The sequence below is a fragment of the Merops nubicus genome, unplaced genomic scaffold (genome assembly GCF_000691845.1).
Source record: "Merops nubicus isolate BGI_N331 unplaced genomic scaffold, ASM69184v1 scaffold10572, whole genome shotgun sequence".
NCBI classification, from domain to species: Eukaryota; Metazoa; Chordata; class Aves; order Coraciiformes; family Meropidae; genus Merops; species Merops nubicus.
This window is the reverse complement of record NW_008591550.1, coordinates 1,669-20,485: the sequence shown is the minus strand read 5'-3', so window position 1 is coordinate 20,485 and position 18,817 is coordinate 1,669. Positions and strand designations below refer to the sequence as shown.

Below are 18,817 nucleotides of genomic sequence, written 5' to 3'. Positions count from 1 at the left end.
TCTAGTTACAGAACTCCCAGCTGCTAACACTGTCCAGGAGTGCTAAATAGGAAGTCACCTTGGTTGCTGCAGGGTATTTCCAGTATACCAAAATCTTATCAGATACTGTCAGGAAGCTCCTTCAAAATGTAACAGAAAAGAATGGTGGAAGAATCTCAGTACATATTTTTTGCTACAGTAAAGGAAAGCTCTGGATGCTGCAAAACTTTGGCAGTCCTAAAAATTCTCATTGGGACATACATGTTGCCAAATTGCTATTACCTGCGTTAACGTGGAGGGGAATGCTCTCTACAATCACATGTGGCAGAGTGATGACTGTACTAACAACAGGCACGCTTTCCACAGGGGAACTCCTGCAGGAAAAAGGCAAACGTAGAGCAGGGTGAAAGCTATACAACATAAAGTATGCTGAGTACACCAAGAGAACATCACTTATATGTGACTAAACCAAAGTTATAGTAATTTCAGTGGTGGAAAGAAAATACCCCAATCATTACACTGGACTGTTTGAAGCAAGCAAAAAAAGTGCTGTAGCATGGTGATAAAACAGCAATAGGCAAGTAAGAACACTAAACAGCTCTGAAACTAAATAAAAACAAACGAGGGGAAAGATATCACAACATTTGGTCTTTGAAAACTGAGTGAAAACAAACATACAATCTAAGGTGGGAAAATAGTTTTCTTATTTAAAAGGTTTGTTTGTTTCTATATCTAAGCTATTCTTTTGACTTGACTTTTCAAGTGAAATATTTCATGACTGGAGAAAACAGGGAGTGGAAGGTGACAAAACAGCTTTGGAATCGACCTAAGGTCTTATTAAGAACAAAGCTTCATTCAGTGTTAACACCATAAACATTTAACATTTACCTCTTAACTGAAACATGTATTTATTGAAAAGTCTAACAAGCTAAGCAGTACTTCGTAAGGTCCAAAATCTAGACAGTGCTTACTATAGGAAGATTCAAACCTAAAAAAGTTCCCCCCCGCAAAAGAAAAACCTCACCATCATCCCTTAGAAACAAACCAACTTATTTCTTCTCCCCATCCAGACCAAGAGATACTTACCTCTTCCAGGAAATGATGTATGATCCAGTTGCCACCCCAGTGGCATTAGTAACGGGAGGACATCGAAGGCAAAAGCACTCACTGGCACTCTCACCTGTCTGTAAAACAACTATCAGCAAGATTTTGTTTAAAATCAAAGCTAAATAATTACTGCAGAAGCCACCAAGTCTAAAAATCCAGTATGACACACACACAAGCAGTCAGCTAGAAAGGCCTTTGATGTGCTTTGCAAATATACCCACAAAATACACCAAATTCAATGAAGATAGTGAAGCATCCCAATATATTAAAGGGTGACACATACTCATATATGACAGTTTACTTTCTGAACGACATCATCAGATCTTTCACGTACACACAGAACAAGTCATTGCAAATGTAGAGTTCATGCCCAAAAAAGGCAAAATAACACCAAAGTCTACACTTAAATTCCCACAGTAAATTCCAAGACATCAGCATAGGATGTCTCTCACAGTTTAAAATGAAGACAGACACTTCTCCTCGCCCACCCAAACAGATGACAGGTGAGGAAGAGAAGGAACACAAGAAAGATCTACTGGGTTTGAGTTTTCAGTCCCCCTCCCCCCAACTTGAATTAACTGAAAAAAATAGTGGTACCTTTTCACTTTGTGAGCTTTTAAAAAAGTACTAAGAAAATAGGTGTTTCAGTAATTCAAAATAATCAACTTTATTAGGACTTACAAGGAAAAAAATAAACCACAACTCATCAACCAAAAGGTGGAGAGCTGAATAGCTGGTATCTGAAGGGTTTCAATCCTCCTGGCAGTTAGCTCTTTAGGAGCATCAGCCAGAAGCCATGAAGCACAAGATGCCAGAGGTTTCAGTAATTCAAAATAATCAACTTTATTAGGCCTTACAAGGAAAAAAATAAACCACAACTCATCAACCAAAAGGTGGACAGCTGAATAGCTGGTATCTGAAGGGGTTCATTCCTCCTGGCAGTTAACTCTTTAGGAGCATCAGCCAGAAGCCATGAAGCACAAGATGCCAGAGCCAAAGATGACATCTCATGATTTTAAGACTAAAGGACCTGGGCAATAGTTGCTTTTTGCCAGGTAACTCTTAAATCTACAGAGGAACTAGTCTTGCAAGTCCTTGGTGATATTGGTGGACAGCGGCGCCACAATCGGGCAGCAATCCAGGCTGCCTTATTTTATTCCAAGCTTTGAATACACAGTCACATCTCTGACTAAGCAAGTGCAAAGACAACACAGTTCTTTGGATGATTTTGGATCAGATCTACTGCTAAGTACGCCATTTATTCAACTTTAAAGCTAACATACTGAGCTTTTAAAGGTTGAGGTCTGTAAGGTGGTTTTGTTTGCTTTTTACATTTAAGCGATAAGTTACTAAATTGTGTTAGTGTAAAAAAAGATGCTTACTTCTAACTGCTTTTTAGAGCCTACCCTGTCTGGCTTTACATTTTTCAGTTTCATGACTGCAAATCATGGACATAGATCACTTGAGCCTTTGGATGCTGCCTCTACCACGTGGTAAAGTGTTTGCATTCCAGAAAGTATATGTAGTCCATAAACACTGGAAATGTTAAGTACCTGTACATATGCACATGTAAAAAAGCTGTATAACAGAAGTACTTGCAAGTACTTTCCCTTATGCCTGTTTTATTTAGAATTTTGGTTACCATCTATCGTTCACGTCTATTTACTTTATCCAGTGAGGTAGACAGCAGTATGCTTCAAAACACAGTTCTGAGTTGTGCTCTGGCAAGCAACCATAGTATTTAGCAGCTTTCTTCTATTTGGAGTTTGATAAGCAAATGCTGTTTGAAACATCCCCCTTTCTTTACTCCCAACTTATGCAAAAAGTACCCTCCCGAGAGAGATCATAACCTAAGAAAACTTACCATTCTCCACGTAAGATTCCAGTTGATCTACTGGGGTCATGGAAGCTGACAGCTGTAGCTGGCTGGTTACAATAGTGAGAGGCCAAGGAGAGGCACTCAGGATGTCTGTCATCAGTAAAAATGGTATATCTGCAAATACTCTGTCCAAGTGCTCCAACTGCCAAGACAGACACAAGATGTGGCTATTTCTAACTAAACAGGATGTGACCATTGAAAGTGGCGTGATTCCAAAATACCAGCACCTTTTCAAACACATACCTTTGTGGAGACAAATTTGACAGCGACATCAAAAGGAAATACTGTTTCTATAGTTACAGTTTCATCCTGTATAGGTAACAAAATGGGTGGAAAAAAGGGGGAGAGGGAGTTACATTCAGTTTCAGGCCTGGCTATTGATGTCAAAGCTTACTAACACAACTTACTTTAATCAACATTTTAACCAAGTCCTCTCACAATAAGATTTTATCTTTAAGATATTTGAGAATAATTCTAGAAAACTTTTGATTCTCCAGGGAGACCTTCTAGCAGCCCTCCAACACTTAAAGGGGGCCTACAGAAAAGATGGGGAGGGACTCTATCACAGAGTGTAGTGATAGGACAAGGAACAGTTTCAAACTGAAAGAGGGCAGATTTACACTAGATATTAGGCAGAAATTCTTCACTGTGGGGGTGGTGAGGTACTGGAACAGATTGCTCACAGAGGCTCTGGATGCCCTGTCCTTGGAAACATTCAAGGCCAGGTTAGATGTGGCTTCAAGCAACCTGATCTAGTGGAAGGTGTCCTCTAGATCTGACCCCCCGTGGCAGGCAGACTGGAATTAGATGATCTTTAAGGTCACTTCCAATCCAAACCATTCTATGATTATACTTATGAAACAGCTCACCCTAAACTGAGATACCATACTGCTGACTTAGCATTTTTAAATTTACTAGAAAGGCTTCTAAGAGACTTGGAATTACAGCTTTTTTTTTTTAACTTACACTAAGAATTATATTACACTTTTTAATTTACACTAATACTTATGAAACAGCTCACCCTAAACTGAGATACCATACTGCTGACTTAGCATTTTTAAATTTACCCGAAAGGCTTCTAAGAGGCTTGGAATTACAGCCTTTACACTAAGAATATTTCTTGCATTTCACAAACATATCTTCAGGAACTGGTGCATCTTTCCATCCTACCCGGTGACACTTGCAGAGGATTTCTTTCCCCTCGACGACCGTGTTGATCAAGTAGGAAACATAGACCAGAAACATCCTTGCACCGACTGTTCCACAGCGAATGTACACTGGTTTTTCCAGCTGTGAATAAAGGAGACAGCATGAGCCAAGCTTTACCTAAACTACATCAATTAGTCCTAGAGCTGTTCAAAACTTGTTGATCATCTTACTTGGTCCAAGAGGGCAATAGCAGACCTGGTATTATTTTGACCATAAAAAAAGAGTCTCCTACAATGCACGACCTTAATCATGCGGTGAATGGTTTTAACCAGAGTAGCACAGCTCCCATGGCTTTGCTACTGATGCTTGTTTGTCACTTAACAGCACAAGAAAAAACCCAACAGCATTACTCTGTAATACATGAACTACACAACATCTGATTTACTAGTCACCATTTCACTTCGGTGCAATGTCTTGCATATTTGATCCTCTACCATGTCAAATTACACTTGCTGACTACTACTATCTACTGTCCATTAGGCACTGCATTTAATTAACAGCTGAGATTAGCCTCCTTATTTTATCTCCCAGCTGTATCATCCAGCCCAGAATATACTTGATTCCCAAATTTAGCCCAAAAGCTAAAGCATCTAGCTAAAGAAATGCTAAACTAGAAATAGTCAATAGGTAAAAACATGCCACAGGTGCTTCATTTATCCATTCAGATATCTAAAAGTAAACATAGGTCCTTCTATGAGAGTCTTTTATTAGCTGATCCCCATTTTCTTCAGTGTGATCTAGAAAGGTTTTAAGCCTTCACCTTTTCCCCTGGTTGCAAGTCTCCTACAGGGATATCAGGAAGTAGTGCAGGAAAGGAGTCATCACATGCATCTGTTCCATGAAGAGTCACCTGAGTTTTCTGAGTCAGGTTGGCATCTTGCCCTAGGATTAAAAAGAGTCTTCATATCCACACAGGTTTACATCACTGAAGCATGAAAGCACTACCTAAAAATAAGGTATTAATCTCAAAAAGCAATGCATGAAGAATTAAAATTATTCATTTTGTTGATGGAACCTTTCAAAAGTACCAGCAGCAGGTAGAACTGTCAACACTAAGGTCTCTAAGTTGGAGGGTTCACGTCCTGGAAGGTTTATATTCTATTTATTTAGGCCAGAAAAAAAACTCAAAAATCATAAATCATATCTAGACGTTCCCTACCATGTACAAAACACAACATGATCATATGATCCAAGTTTCTCTTGGTACTCTATATGAAGTACAAAGTAAGTTTCACTGTTCTGATTGTTCTGTTTTCAATAGCGTGGCTTAATGGTTTTATATCTTTTTAAAAATTGTTCTTCTAAATATGTGTTGAAAATACATAAAACCCATATAGATGTTAAATGGCACCATTCTTCATTCAGAAGTTGACTACAGTAGTGGCATTACTACAATCATGTGGGATAATTTTCCAAGCAAAACAATCCACATCTTCTCAAAGAGTTGCAGCTGTGGAAGAATATATCACCTTCCCTATAAATGAAAATGTCAAATTTCAGTTGTTGTTCTAAGTGTAATCAGCAATCCCACACTGACCTTGCATATCACGTTAAGAGTCAAGATCAAGCCGGGGAGGGGTGGGTGGTGGGAAATCAAGATGAACTATTAAACACCACTTTAGGAGCCAAGCCCAAACATCCAACTCAGTAAGTTTAAAGAACATGCCACTGACTTTGATGAACCATACAGCTGGACAGGGAATGTACTTCTGTGTCAGAGCACACAGCACATATTGCATCCTACATGCTAGTGACTTAAAAATATTTTTGCCTTTTACGAGAATTGCTACAAACAGGCATACCAAGTATAATGTTTGGACTTCACTTACTGAAAACTGCCAGCAGTAACTATCTACAGCCAACTAGAACTTAGACACAAAATATTTGCATTTTTCCCTTATCATTTGAAGGAATACTGTCTCAGTTCTCCACCACTCCCCAGATTTCCAGTTGTTTAAAACCCAAAACACACTGTCCAGAGCAGGGGAAAAAAAGTGAGTGTGGGAGAAAATGCACAAAGACTACTCTAAGGAAATATTTATCTGGCACTGTCCAGTGCTTTCATCTCAGCAAGAAAAAAGATCTGCCTCTTGGGAGAAGAAGAATTTAGGTATGAGCAAATAAAAGGTTAGAAAGGAATACAAAAACTTCCATGTTTTCTTTTGAACTTGTAAAGTCTTATCTTTTGAAAATACACACACAAACACCACTGAAAAGCAGTGGTCAAGATAACCGTAACTGAAAGAGACTGCTAGTTCTTGTTCTTATCACTAGTATCTCCTTCCCAACCTTCACTTTGGTTTGACTCTTAATTACTGCAGGAGAGCCACTTACTGTATTTCTCTGCAAGAACAAGGAGTCAATTAGAAGACTGCTCTATTAAAAGAAAATAACTCCAAATACCTGGCTTTAAACCTGCTGTAAGCTTAACATCTTTGGCCACTGTCTCCTCATGTGACTGGACTGTCACAATCAAACAATACATTTCATTAGTCAGAGCAGGAGGTTCATGACGGAGCTGTACAGAAATGTTTGGCACTCTAGAAATAATCCTTCAAAGAGAAAAGACTCAGTTATCGTGTTTCTTAAATAACAAGTTTTTAAGCCTAATTTAAATTCAGTTAAAATGGACTATTGTTTAAGAGAGTTCTGACAACTGTTATCCTACTCAACCGGGAGATGCAAGATCCCTTTACAGCAACACGATGGGAACAACTCTACAAAAATAGATTGGAACACCACTAATAAATATTAATAGTTCAGATGGCCTGCCTGCAAAGAAAAAAGTAACCCGCCCCCCAGTAATCTGGTTTAATTCTTCTGAATACATCTAAATTACTGTTATTTATTAATAATTATTTTCCAGTACAATTTCTTAGAGATTCTTTGTTTGCAAGATAGCTTTTGCAAGAGAACAGTAACACCTTTCAGTTAGCCCAAAAAGCTGGGAAAAGCCTGCCTAGCAAAGTTAGGTGAAGGGAAGAAGTAAAGCATACTTGGTATGCTCAGAGATTAATCCAAGCTTTTTCTGTAGATCTATCTATCTGAAGGCTCAGAAGTCCTAAAAAATTAATACAGCACCTATCTTATTCCAAGTTAAGCAAAGAAATATTAAAAAGCTCCTACTAAACAAGTCCAAACAAATCTTTCTTCTTTCAGGCAGAGTGATCAGGACTTTGCAGGAGACTCAAAATGATACATATAATATATATTCTCAAGTTTTTACTCACATAGTGCTTGCCTGAATAGTCAAACTGTCCCAGTGCACTTCATTATCTGGAAGCTTAGGTCTTCGCCTGAAGGAACGTGCTGCCTGCAGCGCTTCTTGAGATGAAGCGGCATCTCCACCTCCTCCACGCCAGTTCAGAATCACACATCGGCCGGATTCACTTCCCAGGACCAAATCCACAGAGGTGATCTGACAGACACCAATTTAAACACACATTGATGGATGACTTTGTCTTCAGACTACTTCCCTACTGTAGGAGTACAGAGTTTTCTAACATCCACAGGCAGAATAACAATGTGTATCATCAAAAAGCTTCTGGTGAGACACCTCACCGCTCTGGGATTTCGTTTAATCAGTGGTGGGCAAAGTGACGGTGTCCCTCTGTGTGCAGTGTAGTATTTTGTGGATTCCCACCTCCCCTCCCTTTTTAAAAAAAAAAAAAAAAGAGTATTGGACATATTAAAAAACCCAACAAAACAACCAAACCACAAACTTAAAGCAATATCTAAGGTTTTTGTGATAATTTTTTGCTTTGGTATTGTCGATATAATTTTACTCTCATTTTTGGCACTTAGTTTTAAAAATTAAAATGTCTGGATCTGCAGTGACCTTAGTAACTAGTGCCAGATTAGAGGCAGCTTTGTAGTTTTGAATTCTCTGGAAGCATTAGTAAGGAAGGCATAAAACAAATAGACAAACCTCAATTTTCTTTCCTACATCTTCAGTTTTTGCAACAAATTTGAAAGTGAACTTTCTCGTTTTGCCAGGGACTAAGCACATTGTTCCCTGTGATGACTGTTCTAGAATATCACTTTTTTGATAAGCTTCTTCTACCACACAGTATTGGTTGTAATCCTGCAATGGAGAAGGGGGGGGAGAGTTGATAAATGCAGACTTAAGACATCTTCAGAGAGTAATGGTAGCACAGTAAAGATTAAGGCTCTGTGTTACTGCATCAAACTATATGGATTCTTGCTACTTTTCAGACTAATGGTTGGCACTCTTAACACTATTAACTTACACTTAGCAAGTAATTAAAACAATTCTTCGACACAACTACATTAGATTAATGTAACCATGCAAGAACATAAAGAGAAATAAGACATTAAAATGATCCTTCTGAAACTTTAGAGAGATCCATAGAAAAACAAAGATATGATAGACAAACTAATCAAACTGTATTTGGGAGTTTTATCACAGTATCAATATAGTTGTCAAAAGTGATAGTTAATGCTAAAAGAAAAGACACCTTTCCAACTATAAGTATTAACAAGATTTTTGGAAAAGAATATTTGAATTTTTTTATGTTTAAAACCACTAATAGATATTATTCCATTCTTATGGTAAGTTTCTATCACTAGGCCAGAGACAGAACTTAATTACCTGATTATTGAAACTAATGCAGAGCTTAGAAAACCTGATAGGATGAGGACAATCAGCTCTCAAGTAGACATCAAACTGCACAGGAACATCAACATGAAAACTAGGAGCAAGAAATTTTGCTTTGCATTGCACTAGAGTTAAAAAAAAAAAGGTAAAAGAGGCATGAATAAGCAGGTGTTAAACACAAACTACAACATGAAGTTCTAAAAGCAGGCTCTTGAAATAAATGTGCAAGGATTGTTCTGTGCACTCTCAAAACTTTGGCTTGTATGTAAGTGGGACAAATTTGGCTGCTGACACTGTCACAGAAAGCCACTTTTCAGGAGTTGGCTAAAACCTTTGTAGAGGACAGGAGAAAAAAAAAAATGCAGTACACTTTGATACACTTTTGTAGGCAACAGGCACTGATGCTCCCTTTCTATGGGGAGTAGTACTTAGCAAATATCCTTGCCTCTCAGAATCCTACTTCAAAGCACACCAAAATGGCAGAAGTCTTTAAAAAAACAAGTGATTCTTCTTTAGTAACCCAGACCAGCGATCAGAGATCACTGGCTTCTCTCACGATTTCTTGTCTTACTCAGATGAAGAATAGAACAGTACTGAAACAAGAGTTTCATGGTTGCTGGCATTCATATACACTTAATATTTTTTCCTAATTACTTATTTTCAAGATTTAACTACACTGATATTTATAGTCTGGTGTAAATTTGCTTTCTTACTTACCAAATGGTATAAAATCTTGGACTTCTATTGTAAATATATTACTGCCTGCCAAGGAAACACGGTCAGCCCACAATTTTTGTGATGCTTTCACAGCAGCTGTGTCACAATCAGGTTCAGGATCAGGGCTTTCATTCTGTATCCAGACAGAAGATTACAAATAACAATAGAAGGTTACCAAACACTGACCACTCTTAACATTATTTAAAAGTGCATTAGGAGTTTTGTCACTTACCATTAGAACTTTTATCAGATTTTTCTCTATCCGAGATTTCTGATCTTCCTTAAGAGTAGATGCTAGCAAACAGAACAAAATCAAAATATTATAAGAGAGCAGCAAGTCCTCTTCTTTTTTTTTTGGAGCTTAAAAATAAATCTTTCCTTTTTTTTTAAGATTCAATCTAAACAACAACAATACAGCACATTCTGGAGAAAAATCAAAAAATTTGAACATCTACAAGTAATGAAGTATTCATTCAGTTTGCAGAACTTCCCCAGTTAAAAGGGTTTCCTTTTACTTCCACTGGAACCAAGTAAAATATATTTTGGTTAGATAAGCATTTCATAATTTCTTGGAGGAAATCCCCAAGAGAATAATGCCTATACTTTCTTGTTACTTATGTTGAAAACTGGAAGAAACACTACAAAAATGTGGAACATGCAAAGAGGCAAGCTTGGATAATATTAGAAATAACAGCTAGAGAAAGTGACAAGAAGGAAAAAAAGGACTAATAAAATCAGATCTTTCTTTGAAGATGAAGAAAGGTGGTTTTGTGTCATTGGCTGTTCTTTAATACAAAGCAAAGCAGAGTAGCCTGGCTAGCTAACAGAAGTTGCAAAAACAATTTTTAGCCACCTAACCCGATACTGGTACTAGTTACCAATTTAGGGCATAGAAAGGATTATTTCTGCAAATGTCAAGTAACAGACACTATAGGAAGCAATGCTTGCCCTATTACTGTGCATCTACCCTATGTCACTTTTTTTCCCTAAAACGTACCACATGCATATTTCATCAGCAGAGTTCTAATAAAAAGTCTGAGAGAAGCACATTTGGGATTTTAAAGTCTAGAAAAATTGTGTTAGCTTTGTTACTTACTAGAAAAATGTTTTCCCCTTTACCTATATTACAGTTCCTCCCCCTCAGAAAATTTCTGCTACATTATTTGGACTGTCTCAGATGAAGCTCTGTGCCTCAGATATCCTGACTGTCTGAACACAATGAATTTTATAATAAAAGAGCAAGAAAACTCAACTTCCAGCATACAAGAGAAAGCAGTAAAAATTTAGCAGAGGCATACCGTTATTTTGTAGTCAAATAATTTGAAGCACTCTAAGTACTGTGTCTGACAATGATTTGTCAGACTTCCAAATACACATACTTTATTTTTTTCTGTATAGGTAGAGTATATTCTTAAAAGAATACCTCTTCCTAGTAGCTCTAAAGAGTACGTTATATAATCTCTTAGCTGGGCCATCAGATAAGAACACTTGAGAGCTGTTGTCAGTATGGAGGTGAGAAGTGTCCACCATCCTTCACTGCGATATTCACACATAACATAATCCAAGAGCCTGCAACACAGTAGAATTGAGAGGAAAAAAAAAAACAAGTTACATACACCAATATTTTTCAGGTTACATTTAGCATGATTAATACAAAATTAATCTTCAATAATACAAATGCTAGATTGAAGTCAAGTCTACCGTTTACATATGACAATGACTTATTGAAAAACAGCATGGAATTATTATACAAAATTAGATTTATTCCATGAATTTTCTACTTCAAGTCAGAACAATTTTCACAAGAGAACACCAGGAAAACTCATCTGTCTTCACACAAAGACTTAGCAAAACAGCAACCAAACAGAAGAGTCTTAGTCCAGTACTGCATTAAAAATACACTTTACTATTGAGTGTGTGGAAAGTTTTAAGAAAAACAAATCAAACCCCCCTAACAGTCCCCTTCCAAACTAAAGGATTTTAATGCTCCTTAAGCTGAGATGTTTCTTTTCCCTCCTACCCCCAATCCTCTGCTCCCTTCAAGGGTTTCAAAGATCTAAAGCAATACCTGCATCAATCTTTATCAGGCAAAACTGCACACCTTAACATGGTTTTTATACTGCACAACGTTTGCCATTATTAGCAAAGCAGAGAAGTGAATTTTTTTAAGTTTTATTGTTTAACTGTTCGAGACAAGAGTTTCTGCCTACTTCAGAAAAATCTGTGTAAAAAAGGCTAAACGTAAATAAGAAATGCTTGTTCGTATAAAAATTAGGCTTGATAAAAATTGATCTGCTTATCCTAACCTATCTCCTCCTCCATGCAGCTTCCAGTCAGCTGGTAACTAAACTGTAGTAACACCCCTCCTACCTCAAACATACTCCCCTTCATGACATGTGATCTCTGAAACCTCATGAATAAAAACGTTGTGGGACTCCTGCTTAACATGACCTTGCCCGTTTCCCCTTAAAAATGTAAAGAAACCCAGCATAAGACATTCTTCAGAAAAGATGGTAGCTGTACCTCAGCACTATGCTCTCCTAGCTCTGTAGTCGTCAATAGCAGAAAACTACATCAATAAAAATAACTCCTTTTGTTAATTCCCTGGTATATAAACACAAAGGAAATTCAGCTACCTTTCCTTATTTTTTTTTAGTTTTATAACTACAGAGTCTGGAGACAGAGGCAGATATCTGCTTTGCTTTCTTTAATATAAGCGGAGTTCATAGACTCCAAAGCTTGTGTTTTAATCAAATCCAGGTATAAGATGCATCTTAGATGAGCTTCCAACATCATTCCATGGCAATAAGAGATGGGGTCTTAGAGAGAACAGCGCGTGAAAGAAGCAAACATGGATGGTACTCACTTCAAAGCTTTGACATAATCTTTAGCGTAGTAGTACTCTTCTCCCATCTGAACCACTGGTAAAAAAAAAATAGTTAAAAAATGTTCCAGATTGATGTATTTTTTTAAAATTTGCAAAGACTTACGATTATCCATACTCACTCAAATGACTTTTCATTCTTGGGCATTTGTATTTCTTGAACTGCGCAACAGCATTACTCAATAAAGTGATTATTAGCTCCTAACAGATAAAAACATTGAGTATATAATGACATCAGTAAACATTAGGACAATGTTAGAAAACAGATTCTTTTGTTGTTGTAGAATAAAACCTACCGAGTGAAGGACATTTTTCTCTTTCAGCTGCAGGGATAAAATCCCCATCTTCTCCTTTTCAGGATCAGAAAGATCAAAGCCTGCATAAGACAATGAAAAATCCATGAAATAGGAACTTTGTCCAGACCCAAGGGGAACTATTTATGTGGTGAACTATATGCAATGCAAGCTCCAAGTCAAGCACACTCCAACTTGTAAACATTCTTTTGCCTAGGTGACGGATATACTGCTTTAAGAACTCATCTGCATTCTAGAAGGCAAATTCTAGAACAAATACCTTGCCTTTTGTTCAAAGGGAGTTATCTGAAGCGACCCAAAAATGTTAAACTACAGTAAGACAACCTTGTCTTTAGACTGCATCTACTAACATTTAAAGCGTGTATGCTAAGACAAATTTGTAGCCTTTTTCTTATCTGATCTCAAGTAAGGATTCAAGCTTATGTTTCTCTAGTAGTAGAGAATGCCAACATAAAGAATTGTATAGGGCTTTAAAAGACTACAAAATCTTGCTGGAACCAAAAAACCTGAATATATTAACAAGTAAAGTTTCTCTTAATCTTAAGTTGTTCAAACTTGGTAGTAGATTTTCATTTTAAAACAGTAACACTTGAATATAAAGGTTAGGCAGTACAGTATTTACAATAAATGAAATGAAGTTTATAAAAGAGACAGTGATAAAGTGGGAAAGCCCAAGGGATATGCAGAGAATAAAGAATAGGAGATCAAACAGAGGGAGAAAGGGAATTAAAACCAGTCAACAATGAAGATCTCAGAACTGCATGTGTTCATACATAGCTCAAAGCTGTATATTCAGAGTCTGAATTTCTGAGAAAACATGCTCCTCAACAGGAGAGCCACAAATTCCTTTCTCTAGATTAGAGTCTAGTTATTGCATCCTCTCAATCCACTTCAAAATCCAAAAAGCTTTTTTAGAATAAAAAAAGTCATGGAGTTTCTATCTACAGTTGACAAGGGACATGGTTACTTCTGCTGCATACAGCTCTCCAACCTCACTTTCAAGGAGAGCATTTCACTGGAGTCAAGCATTCCTGCAGCACGCTGAGGCAGCAATAGAACAGCAGCAGAGCTTCAGTGTGGCCTACACAACTCTGCAAAGACCTGTTCCTGCATAAACCTGAGGTTCCTTTTCCTACTTGTCACAGAATCAAACACTTCCACTTGACACCTGTTCAAGTCACACCACCAACCAGCAAGAGTGAGGTCCCAGCCCTGTGTCTGCCTCAGTGGGAAAGGGATTACATGCTGATGCCCACTAAGTCAGCTGGCCAGATCAGCAGCTACAAGAAGCTTGCCCAAACTCCACAGAAACATACTTAATATTCCCTGCCGCCACGGTCTTTGCCCATAGAAGTCAAGCACTCCAGTTTGTGTTTCCAGGGGATCCGGATTGGGATAGCTCACAGAGGACTGTAAATTCAGAAAATACAGTCATAAAAAAGGGTTCATGTTTCATTTTAATGCATTAAATGTGATTTGATGCTCCAATACAGGTGCACATAAAAGAAGAAATTTGCTTTAAAGCATACAACCGTTTTGACCACCTGTATAAAAATTGTACTTCAGGAAACCCAAACATTGAAATACTTGTCATTCAGTCTGACATCCTACTTTACTCACCTTCACTTGTCTCAAATACTGTTAAAAAATAACTGGGTAATCATTTTTAGAACTAGTCCCTAAAAAGATAATCCAAGAACAACAAACAAATAGCACCAATAGGAACAAGGGCATTTTCAAGTAACTGGGACATGTCAGCTGGAGAACAGCTACACAAAATTAACAGGTATGTTTAATTAAGTGCAGAGATTGACTTTCTGTGCAACACTTTCTGCCAGGCCAGTGTCAAAAATACCCTCAAAGCAACAATAACCACACACCCACACTCTCAATATTAAGGTTCTTGTTTCTCTGCTTCCTGTAAGTCACCAGATACTGTGCATGTATAGAGAAATATACTGGAACAACAAAAACAGTAAGTTTTCCAGTATCCAGAGATGTACAAAGTATTTTTTAGAAGCTTATTAAAAAAATAATATATGTCAGAATTATCTGTAATAGAACAAACACTAACATATTTGTTCTGAAGTAACTTTTCCAAGACATTACAGGTATTTATTATGTTAGTAAGCATAAGAAAAACAAATACCCTTTGCTTGAATTTCATGTACACATATCACATATTATTCCACTACTCTTTGAGACAAAAGCATGGTTAATTTACTATTGGGTTACTGGCAAAGCATTTTCTCCCCTCCCAACTTACATCATGGTTACAAAGCACACTTGCTAGTTGTTTCCGTTCCTGTGCATAGTAGGCTGCCTGCTGGTAATAGAAACCTGGATTCTGAGTTTGAATTGCTGTCAATCCCAGCTTAATTGCTTCATCAAACAAGTCACCAAAAGCCTGAAACCTATTAAAAAAATCATAATCAAGATTATGTACAGAACAGCTATTTTAATTGAAAGGTACACTTCAACTAAAAGTTCTTGCTAGTCTTAAGGCAGATGATATTTCTCTGAAGTTTTGGATCTAAGTTGTCATTTGTGTCACCTTCCTCAGTCTCAGAGAAAAGTGGTCAATATTGAATCCAAACCAGAATAAGAACATACAGTTTTTATAATTCAGTGCATCTCTTTCTTAGATAAAGAGCTAGGCATTTGTATCTTGCCCAGACAAGTAGCACGGTGAACTTCACAATTTTATATAAGAACCAAGCCAGCAACATCACTAAGCAAAACCATACTGTTTAGACATCCAGGCAGCATGCTCAAAAGCCAGTTCTGCACTTCCTATTTTTTTCTTGCACAAGTCAATGTGTTTCCGGAACTGAGCAATTGCATCCAGGGGAGTATTATGCTGAAAACAGAGGCGACAGATCTAGAAGAAATCAAAATAAGAGGAAAAGTAACTGCTAGGCTGCTAAGGACCAGCTTTAAAGCAAACAAAAAACCCTGCAACTAACCCATCAATCACAAAAAAAATAAATCAACTGATTTACTTATTTCTGAAGAGCTCAAATAGCACAGAAAACAGGGAGATCGTTATCTTTGAAGCCTGCAGTCTGTAAATGGAATTTGATGGAGTCCAACTCCAGGCCTGTTGCAAACGGTGGGATAGTTTTGTTTTACCTCAAAACCCCCAAAATACTACAAAAGCATGATCTGATTCTTGTAGAGTTAATTTCCCCTTCTTAACAAGCAGTAACTGCACGATACTGGCTGAAGCTTTGCAAGAAGACAAAAATACTCAAGGAACAAGCAACCCTTGTTTCCATTCCCTCCCTGAACAGAGCAAGAGTTAAAGAGAGCCTAGCCTTTCAGACAACTGTGCCTCAAATGAACTCAACTCCTTCAAGATATGCCCAAACTCCAGCCAAGGATCTTTCTTTTGTGTGGAATTCAGAAGTTTTTGACAGCTGTTTCTAATTCATCTCCTTAATAAAAGCAACATAAAAATGGAACTTTAAAAACTTTACACATTAAAGATTCATCAACTTTTATCGTTGTTTAAGTAAAGGCTGTCAAAGATTAGAAGTACACTTGTTACCTTGTAGTTTATAAATCCTGCCATGGTCTTGATTTCCAGCATGTTTGTTTCATGAGCCCTCAATTCATGCACAAGATTATAAGCAGTTCTGTAATTTCTAAACAAGAATACTTAAGTTAGAGTTAAATCATACGAGATAAAAAAATCTAAGAACAAGTCTGCCAACAGCAGAAAACAGCCTTCCAATCAGTGTTCTTTCCAGTAAAGAACTCATCCCTTAGATACATGTTTAAATAATTTTGCATTCAGGAAGATATTTTTCACAGTCTATGGCTTAGCAGTAATTTAGGGTAGAAAGGGTGTGGGAAGATTACATGAGTCTTACTTGAGAGCATTCTGTGTATCCTGTTTCAGCTCACTGAAGAATGCTATTTTGAACTGGTGTCTAACAAACAAAAGCTGCAAAACAGAACCAGTGTACATCATTCACAAACATCTGAACATACCTGCTGCCTACAAAGCAGATGGGGGTGATAGTTTCAGAGGTTTACATAATACAGCAGTCAACTTGAAAAACTGACTATGCAACTGTTTCTCAGTCATTCACTGCTGCATCACAGTGGCAGAGAGATGTTTCAGACTTAAATCTATTTCCAACCCTTTTACACTAGAACAGAGGAGAGGCTTTGTAACACTCAAAAATCTCCACACCAGTGTTGATTGCCGGTTCAGAGTTCACCACCTGGGCCCCAGCTTCCAAGACAGAAGATACTTCATTTTCAAGCAAAAGTTAAAAAGTCAAATCAAGTGCAACTTTACGTTAGAAATGCCCAAGGGAAGCACTTCCCACAATTTAAGATACTACAAATAGGTTAAACAATATAGATAATTCAAAGCACATTATCTTATTTTTTTTACATCAGAGAACTTCATTTTTGGGCTGCAGCTCTTCCTCTAAGGAAGATGTGAGGAAGACAAACACAAGAACAAACCCAATCAAAATCAAAGTTTAAGTTGCAAAAAATAAAAACATATTTGCTTTCTCTACTGAGAGCAGACAACTCAAGTTGGAAGGGCAGGGGAATAAAAATGTTTAAGCAACAAACAGCCCTTATTTTCATGTTTTAACATGCAATATAACTTGCATAATGTTTAAAAAATAGGGTAACATTACCTGATGAGTGGTTTTGTTCAAGAACTCCTTATGAGATTTAACTCTTCGTATTTCTGTGTAATAGTAAGTCTGCGCGTGCTCGTAGAAAGCGTTTTCCAACCTGCAACAAAGTTGCTTATCAGTTTCATTAATTTTTCCCACATACAAAGAAATTCTGATGTTCTTTAGAATAAGTTACTTTTAATCATCCTTATTTTAGGGTTGACAAAGTAGCTTGAGGTATTACTAGACTCTTCTGTAAGTAACCACACAGGGTAAGAGCCTGTAGACAAAAACCCTTCACACAAAACCTTACATAGGGGTAGTATGAAGTAGAAGAAGTAGGTTCAAGAGCTTTATACATTGGTTTCTCATGCAACAACCTCCAGTATTTACTGTAAGAAAGTCCAAGGATAAGCAGTTCGGATTTTGCAAGGCAACAGAAAGTGGAGAGGTGGCTCAGTGAAAGCAAGCAAACCTTGCTGAGGCTCCTGGGATAAGTCTGAACAGGTCAAGATCTTATTTGCTGAACAATAAGAGAGAAGAGGGGTGGAAAAAATAGCAGTAAATAAAATGATGACGGTACAGACAATATTTCATCATTTTGTCCAAACATTAGCAGCTCCCCGGGGTGCAGAGGCAACAGTGCAACTTGTGTTTGTAAGATGAACAGCCCAAAGGCAACTCTTGGGGGGAAGATGCCCAGAACACTGAATACAGTATGAGGTTGAGGAGGATCCAAGAAGTATGTGCTGTATGATCAAGTTATAAGGAGTAACATCAACTAGAACAAGACCAGAGTCCAGGAGAGGAATACATTCAATAGCACTGACACACACAAGAAATAGAGGATGAAGTATCAGTTTTGTGATTTGGCCAAGAAGGGATCACTGCAGACTTTGACTAAGGCAGATCACAACTAGTCTTCTGCCTGCCACACAACAGAGAGGCTGGCGATGAAAATAATGAGACAGACCTATGGACAGCAATTGTAAACCGAGTTCAGCCACAACAGGAAGACAAGATAAATTAGGTCTACCTATTATGCTTGTTTTAGTGTTACATTGTGTCTGTAAAAAAAAAGACAAGCCAGTCTGAGGGGTAAAAAACCTCATCTTTTACTACTATGAAATCTCAATTTAAAATGTCACAACAAAAAGATTAACACCAGGAATTCCAACTTGATTATATGCTTAAAATTTTTGTTTTTAAATGTACATGAGGAGCTATTAATCTTTAATGACACAGCCTTATCTTCACAAACTTAGATACAGTTGCAGATCTTCTATCAAAATGCAGCTATATGCAGTTTGCAAAGGCTTACACTAGTTAACATGCACTAAACATTTCCTCTTTAGCACCGAGCAAAATATAAAAATCTAGAAGTAACAGTTGCTTTATTTTGATCAATCCTAATAGCTGTTTGTGAGCAGCATGGATTTAATAACAGCATGGATTTTTGTTGAG

General features: G+C 37.4%; 1 protein-coding gene across 1 annotated transcript; it reads right to left on the bottom strand.

The window, feature by feature from the left end:
- Positions 1–261: 261 nt before the first annotated feature.
- Positions 262–17,471, bottom strand: TRAPPC11 (trafficking protein particle complex 11; the record flags this gene model as incomplete). Its single annotated transcript, XM_008950303.1, has 22 exons — positions 262–353; positions 1,066–1,174; positions 2,951–3,107; positions 3,209–3,274; positions 4,136–4,255; positions 4,935–5,056; positions 6,578–6,726; positions 7,405–7,592; positions 8,103–8,258; positions 8,787–8,917; positions 9,510–9,642; positions 9,742–9,803; positions 10,933–11,078; positions 12,376–12,430; positions 12,516–12,594; positions 12,690–12,769; positions 14,024–14,117; positions 14,974–15,121; positions 15,455–15,588; positions 16,258–16,354; positions 16,583–16,656; positions 17,372–17,471. Coding segments are annotated over 22 exons (2,492 nt in total), but the record flags the coding sequence as incomplete, so codon positions are not given.
- Positions 17,472–18,817: the final 1,346 nt, after the last annotated feature.